An 8,304-nucleotide genomic window follows, 5' to 3' on the forward strand; every position below is an offset into this window, starting at 1 on the left:
TGAACCCACTATTCCCAACCACCTTGATGGCTGGATTCTTTTCTTGTGCAGCACATATTAATATCCTGCAGATCTCTCATGCTGTAACACATTTGGAAAAATACCAGCATCCTTGCTTCCCATAGGCAGTGGCCACACCTGGGACCCTCTGTCACCACCACTGTCCTGGGCTGGGAGTACTTTCATTGTAACAATTATTACACTATATTTTTAATATTTTATTGTGGAATTTTTAAAATTCATATATCTAGGGAAAATAGCATAGTGAATTTCCATGCACGTGAACTCCAGCTTCTACAATTATCAGCATTCTATGCTCTTTTTTCATCTACATCCCACATACACTATCCCCCACCCCATAACCTTATTTTTAAAGGAAATCCTACTTATCACATGATTTCATCCTTAAATAAAGTATATGCAGATACTTTACAGGTAAGGACTCTTTTTAAAATTGTGACCAGAATACAATTATCACACCTAACAATTTTAACCATAATTCCTTAATATCATCTAACATCCAGTTAGTGTTCAAATATCCCTAATTATCTCAAAAATTACTTTCCACACTTAGTTTGCATAAGAATCCAAACAGAGTCCACATACTGCCTTTGGTCAAAGTCTCTTTTAAATTTCTTTTAAATCTATAATTACCCTCCCTTGTTTTCCAAGCCATTTATTTGTTAAAGACACCAGCTTAATTTGTTCACAGATTTTTCCCACATTCTGGATTTGACTGCTTTTTCATGCTGGTAATATAGTCCTCTCTTCCCTGTAATTTTTGTCAGCAGGTCATTGGATCTAGAGGTTCCATTAAATTCAGGTTTCTTTTTACCACCCCAATGCTTTACAGGTGGTGCCAAGTACTGCCTGTTGCATCGCATCAGGACACCCTTCCCGTCTGGAGACTCTTTTGATGAAATTGACAATGACCATCCATTATAACATTTCCCATGAGCCTTTCACTTAAACAGTTTTAGCAACTGTTGGCAACCTGAACATAGCTGTCTAGCTCTGTTATTTCATTAAGGCTTGCAGAATTATACCACACCGTATCATAACTGCCATCCTTCATCTTTCTCCATAAGACTACCAGTTCCAAAGACTGTAGGAATTCGTTTTCCTTCTCTCAAAATGCATTTTTTTTTCTTTTTTTGCCTGCTAAATGAATGAACTGATATCCTACAAATATGTTGCTAAAAAGTCAGGATCAGTGTTTCATTATTTATTGTCATTTCTACAAACTCAACCCATATTTAATTTATAATCTGGGGATTAAGACTGCTTACTACATTGTAAGTAGTCTTGAGGCGCGCGCGTGTGTGTGTGTGTGTGTGTGTGTGTGTGTGTGTGTGTGTGAGAGAGAGAGAGAGAGAGAGAGTGAGTGTGTGTGTGTGTGTGTGTGTGTGTGTGTGTGTGTTCAGGCTCCTTAATTATTGTCAGAGGCTTCTTGGGTCATGTGTCACTTGCATACTCCTGCCCCAAACTCTGGAGATGCACTGTGGCAAAGAGCAACCACTCCTATTGTAAATATCACTGGCAGACTTCCGGGGCAGAGTAAGCCCATGTGCCATAACTCTTCCTCCTTCTTGGACATAACTCCTTCTTTCCCCTCTTCCCTCCTCCTTCTCCTCCTAACTTCTGAGGATTCTATAGCTCTTGTTCCTTAGCTTGCCCTTTCAGTGGTTGGATTCCCCACAGATCTGTCCTCAAGGTGTTGTTCTTCCTTCTCTGGATCTTCATTCTTTGTGATGTCCCATGGCTTGAAGAACCATGTACGAGCTTGTGTTTTCAAGTCTCATTCTCCTTTTCCAGCAATGACCTAAGTACCTGCCTACCATACAGTTCCACCAGGAAGCTTTACAGTCATCTCAAATTTAAAAACTCAAAACTGAACTCATTATTTGTTTTTAAACAAGCAAAGAAAGCGCTCCTCCCCCTCTTGCTCATTTCAGTTTCGGGTGACAGTGTTGCTATCCATCTTGCCTTCCACCTGTTTGCCCAAGCTAGGATTCTGACTTCTTTTCCACAGTTCTCACATTCAAGCAGTCACGGAGTCCTGTTAGTAGCACCTACATCTTTCTCTTCCTTCTAGTCTCCCACCCAGCTGCCACTGTCCTTGCTCAGCCATTTATCAGCTCTCCTGGTAATCTCCTAGTGTTATCTCCTACCACCAGCCTCTGCCCTAACAGCTCTTTGTCACCACTGCCACCAACACAGTACTTTTGCTAGCTATGTCAGCTCCTGCATAAAAATCTTGGCAAGCTCTCCATGGCTTTCAATGAAGTGCATTTGTCCTTGTCTACAGGCCTCTTCATAACTGGGCTCTACTTATTTCTCCTGTTTCATACCACAGCATAACCCATTGTTTTAGGGTCTGCCAAAATTCAGGAAGGCTTCCCTTCCTGGGTCAGAATCAACTCTGATTCTTTTGATTATAATGAAATAAACATTATAGTAAGAGAAATTTTCTCTCTGTCTTCTTTTCTTCCCACTGTCAGATGAAATCCCAAACAATATTCAGATAATATCTGTCTTGTTTTAACTCCTTGCCCACAGTGGGCTTTTTCTAGTCTCAGAAGCCCTGGCCTTGGCACTGGTATGGCTCACTCAGTACCAGGAGTGAGTGCAGAGGGGTGTGAACCACAGCTGAGCCAAGGGAAGCAAAGAAGGAAAGGCTTTCAGACCCCTTTTATTACTTTTCTGGGTTCTTGGGGATAGGCAACTTTAATTTTATTTCACCTTATTTGGGATACAAAGGGATTGCAAGTCTTCACAGATTTTAATAAATAGATCAAAGAGCAAGGATTTCTAAACAAAGAGGAATCAAACAGGAGATTTTCAGATGTGTCCCTTCTTCTTTAGCCTGGGGAAATTTGCAGCCTGACTCCCAGAGAGACACTCAGATGAAGCAATAACTTGTTAAAGAACGATAGGTGATAGGCACAGTCTGTTAAACTCATCTGCTTCCCCTAAGGAGGAAATAGTGGGATGTTGTAGGAATAAGCATCTCAGTGCCCATTTGGGGGATTGTCCTTGGGGTTTCCTATGACCCATGCACCCTACATTTTAGCTACCCTAGACTGCTCACAGCTTCCAGAATACATATGTGCACTGTCATATTATTTATGACACTTGGAAGGTCCTACTTATTTGCTCAAATTTTTACCTTTCCCTTAGGTTGATACTTCTCTCCCCCAAAAGTGAACCTGAGGGTTTCTTCTTATGTGTGAAGTGTTACACACAATTCTATCTCACATTTATAACCTTATAGGTATTTGTTCACATATCTGCCCTTCTGCTAAACTGCGAACTCAGGGACCGTGAAAGGCTATTATTCTATAAATACTATCTAGTACTACAACTATTGGTGAAATTGAATGGAATCGAGGCTTCATAAGTTAGCTAGGCAGAGCCAAAAATTATCTTTTAAGATCCAAGGTTCATATATTAAACTGTATTTTTCCATTAAGAATAAAGTGGGAAGCACATTAACAGTCTGAAGGTTTTAGTGGTAATCATTTTCAAAAGGACGTTCCATTGGGAAAAGAATTTATATTTAAGGCAAGGCAAATTAATGAATATTAACTGGTTTCAAAGCCCATAGTGGGTCATTGTTGAAGAATTTATTAGTAAGGCATACCATAGATGTAATAGAATTCATTCACAGCTGAATTTTAAGGTCCCAAAGTAATTTAATATCCCAGTACAATTGAAAGTATGAATCATGGTTTGGTTGGGAAGAAACAGGAAATGTCAATCTATAATTTGGTAGATTGTCTTAATGATGGCAAAAAGAAACTGCCTATACTAACAATGATTTTCAGGACAGCTCCCTCCTCAAATTTTCAAGATCAACGTGGCATAAAATACTCATAACAAGTAAATAGGGTTTCTGAGCATTCTAGCGTCCTCTCCCTCTGAGGAGTTGCTATGTCATTAAGGGAGCCCAAGGCCAAGCACGGAGGTTACACGGACATTTCCTTGCTAGACAGCTCTGTAGGTAGTGAGGAAGGAAGCCCAATGCACATGTTTAGCTGCCTGTGTCTAAGCCTGTGTGTTCAGTGGAGGTTTTGTATGTCTTTAGGGTCACCAAAACACTGACTCTTCTATCTTTGTTTCTATTTCAAAAGTAGTTACCAGAGAGTTGACAGAGGTGAGTCTGTTCTCACCGTGTAAACCTTTGAAGTTCTCTGTCATCAGCCAACATCTTCAAGATTCTTCCTTGTGCCAGCTGAGATGCTGAGAGAACCGAGATAGATAAGACCCTGACCTTGCCGTCAAAGCACTGATGGTCCAGTGGGGTCTATTGTATACACCTACCTTCTTTTTCTCACTGTCCTCCCTAAAGAAAGAGAACAAAAGAGTATACAGTGAAGTGATTTTCTCATTGAATAATGCAATGAAATTAGGGGTGCCCGGGTGGCTCAGTCAGTTGAGCGCCCGACTTCAGCTCAGGTCATGATCTCATGGCTCATGAGTTCAAGCCCCACATCAGGCTCACTGCTGTCAGCCGGTCAGCACAGAGACAGCTTCAGGTCCTCTGTCCCCCTCTCTCTGCCCCTCCCTTACTTGTGCTCTCCCAAAATAAATAAAGATTTGAAAAAAAATAATACAGTGAAATTAGAAGTCACTTAAGAAAACTGCTATAGTGAAAAGAACATGAATATGAGCCCTAGGATCAAATTCTAAAGTCCCATTTCTTGGCCGTGTAAGAAGTTACTTAACTTCTCTGAGTCTCCTTTCTTATGGATGCTTATATCTACTTCATGAGGTTGTCAAAATAATCAAATGAAGTAATTTATATAAAATGCAGAGCACAGTGTTTAGCATTCAGTCAACTATTTAATATTTGTAGAGGACCAACTATGTGCCAGACATAATCCCAGGCACTCATAGAATATACTCTATAAATATGCATGCACATAAAAAGAGAATGAATAAACACCACCGTCTCTCCTCATTACCATTATTCTCTTTTTAGTGCTAATAGAAAGCAGTCACTCTTCTATGCACTAGAGACTGTTAGTGAAATGATCAAGAAATTTTTGCTAACCATATAGAATCCCATCACTCTCGATGCTTTATGAGAGTCTCTTGTCTTTCTTTTGCTTCAGAACTTGCCTTCCTCTGACACATTTTCTACTTTTTCATAGTGTCAGTACTTATACCTACATCAGTGCATAAGAGATGTCCTCAGAGCAAGGAAGCTACGGAGTGAACAAGAAAACCCCTTGTTTCCAATCTACGAAAATGTGAATCCCGAGTATCACAGAGGTAGGACCTTACTTCATTAACTTACAAGTTCACCTATCAAGATATGATGCCTCTGGACACCATTAATAACCAAAAGCTCTTCCAAAGTGCACCAGCCCTTTCTCCTTCCACCCAAAGACCCTTAGCGAGTAGCAACAGGGAGGAGAGGCAGAGTGGGGAGGAGACTCCCACCACTGAGCACCAACTGCACGGGGTATCTCTTCCTATCTGGCCTTGGATGCCCTCTCTTAAGGATTCTGCTTAACATTTCTTTTCTAAGCAGTAAGGCTCTTTGCTGGGGAAGATGCTTTGAAATCACAACTGAGGGTTCAGATCAAAAGTCCCTTTGAAGAAGAATTTGGCCATATGTGTCAAAGTCCTTAATATGTTCTTGTCTTGTCACCTAGTACTAAAAAAGTCTTATGCATGACAATTTTTATAGCTAAAAGTTTGTGAAAAAAAAACCCAAATGTTTTACAATGGAGAACTAAGTACACCATGGTGCACTTAACAGAATACAATGCAGTCATTAAAAATGATATCTTGGAGATTATTATAATAACATGGATATTATTATAAATATGTTGAGTTAAAAAAGAAAAGCAGAATGCAAAACAAACAAAAACAACACATGGGAAGTGGGGGAGAAAAGACTGGTAAGAAATATACCACAATAGTAGACAAATTTCTCACAGCAATAAAATACAATTTTTCTTCTGTTTCATGTACATTTTCTAGAATAAGCATATAACGATTTTTTAAACAAAAATTTTAGTGAAAGAATATATAAACTTTATAAGGCACTGCTTAGGTCAGACACTAATTACTTGATATCATTTAGACCTAATGTATCACAGAGGCTAATTTGAAGTTACACTGTATTAGTTATCTATTACTGCCTAACAAATTACCCTAAAATTTAGCAGTTTAATTCAACATTTATTATCTAACAGTTTCTGTAGATCAGGAATTTGGGAGGAGCTTAGCTGGGTGGTTTTGGCCCAGGGTCATTCATGATGCTGTAGTCAAGCTGGTGGCCAGGGGCTGCAGTCATCTGAAGACTCAACTGGGGCTGGAGGATCCATTTCAAGATGGTGCACTCACACGGCTGTTGGTATAGGTCTCAGTTCCTTGCCACATGGACCCATGTCCATCTATAAATCAGATTATTCTTTAAGCATTATTTCAGTTATTTTATCTCCATTTCTAACTGATCCTCAATTTTCTTAAGTTCTCTGCACCCCTTGTACCCACCCACCTAGCCACTATGTTAAATAGTTAATAATCTGTGAAGCACAAAAACATGAGAGAGCTGCTATTTAAAGGAGTCTTTGTCAGTCAGATAATACTCTTGTATTATAAATAATCACCCCCTAATTTATCTGTATAGTAAATTAAGGTTTTTGCATGTCACATTCTTTAAGAAGCTCTGGGATGGAGGGAGCTCTGGGGGATCTTGGAACTTCCTTTGTCTTATTATGACTTGCTTGAGAGTCTTTTTCAAGAGTTATCTTGGGTGCTCCCGAAAGAGCTAGCTGTGGTATACTTAGCTTCAGGTGTCTGAAAGTAGAATTCAGGTCCTAGCTCTGGAACTAACTGGTATTGCCAAGCTGTGTAACCCTGAGTTAGTTACTTTACCAGATGTAAAGTTAGTTACTTTACATCTGTAAAATCAGAGAGGATGGACTAGAATTACTGGTTTCTTCCAGTTCTAGTAATTTATGGTTCTGAATGGGATGAGCTGACCCCTCCAGGGATGGCCTCACTTTAAACCATATTGAACGTTAGTCATTTCTGTCAGCCTCATTCATTTGTAATCTTCATAAATGGAACAACTATGATACACCCTGCTGCATCTCTAATTACAATGTCCTTCCTTTCAGACACGGGCTATTCAAGGCATTGAGAATGTATCTGAAGATCTCTTGGATAAAAACTATGCACTGTGTGATTTTTTAAAAAATTTGCTTCATGCCCTACAGAGGTTCCAGCTATTTCTGTTGTCGCTATGTATAATTTATTAATCTGGAGAATTTTAAAGAATTTATGTAATTTAAAGGTAACAGATATTATTGTACATAGTTGTATTTTGTAGTTTCTTCTGTAAATATGTATTTTTTTCATAATGTTTAATATTAAGCTTTATATAATACTATGTTTCCACAGTAAAGTGTTCATGGATTCTTCTCCATAAACTAATTCAACCTGTATAACAGGACTCCTGGTAAAACATGTCTGGAGGGGGTTGCAGAGGCAATCCCATGGGCCATGGTTTTGACCTGTTTTGATATTTACTGGTCAGGGTAAAGGACAGGGCTGGAGAAAGTGTGTAAGACACCTGGCTTTGCTGCATTGCTGTTCTAGGAATGTAGAGATCCAAAGATGATCCAAATGCTATTTGGACAAATGTAACAGTAAAAAAAAAAAAAAAAAAAAAAGAACTGGGGGGAAGCACGAAAGCTGAAGCCGGTGGTTATTGCTAAACTACTTCATCCTCCCCTTCCTTCTGCCAGAGGTTCAAGCCAAAGTGGTCAGTTCAGGGGCCGTGTAACTTGCAGAGAAGTCCGGGCTGCAGGATTGAGGGTTCTGATAGAGAACAATCCAAACAGAAGGGATGAATTCCTTACATCAAGGATGCCTCCTGTACCCCTGACTGGAAACAAAATCAACATGCAAGGTGCCATCTGTAGTGACTGGAGATGATTTCACTGCATTCGGTGTGTGAACATACAAACCCATACTGTAATGAGTGTGTTGGTTGATGTACACACAGTCATCCTTGTCTCATTTCTAGTGGGCTGCACTCCTGGAAAAGTCAAAATTATGCCAGTCGTATTTGGTTTTCCCACTAAAAGAAGATTGTTGTGGCAGATTACATTTCTGACCAAAGGACCTGATATTAACATCTTTGTAGAAATGTCCACAAACATCATATGCAGTTCATTACAAAAACAAAAATCTGGGGCACCTGGGTGGATCATTTGGTTAATCATCTGACTCTTGATTTCGGCGCAAGTCATGATCTCATGGTTCGTGAGTTCAAGCCCC

General features: G+C 39.6%; 1 protein-coding gene across 6 annotated transcripts in view; it reads left to right on the plus strand.

The window, feature by feature from the left end:
- Positions 1 to 8,022, plus strand: part of PTPRB (protein tyrosine phosphatase receptor type B) — a 114,464-nt gene extending 106,442 nt beyond the window's left edge. For 5 of the 6 annotated variants that reach the window (XM_040491428.1, XM_040491430.1, XM_040491431.1 and 2 more), the window contains 2 exons: positions 5,157 to 5,277; positions 7,140 to 7,284. In XM_040491428.1, coding sequence (XP_040347362.1) covers positions 5,157 to 5,277; positions 7,140 to 7,162 — 144 coding nt within the window. In that variant the 3' untranslated portion in view covers positions 7,163 to 7,284. Of the gene's footprint in view, positions 1 to 5,156; positions 5,278 to 7,139 lie in introns of all 6 variants that reach the window. The other variant, XM_040491429.1, reaches the window with a different exon arrangement.
- The last annotated feature ends 282 nt before the right edge of the window (positions 8,023 to 8,304 follow it).

This window comes from Herpailurus yagouaroundi, unplaced genomic scaffold, assembly GCF_014898765.1.
Source record: "Herpailurus yagouaroundi ecotype Mexico unplaced genomic scaffold, PumYag 182, whole genome shotgun sequence".
Lineage (NCBI taxonomy): Eukaryota > Metazoa > Chordata > Mammalia > Carnivora > Felidae > Herpailurus > Herpailurus yagouaroundi.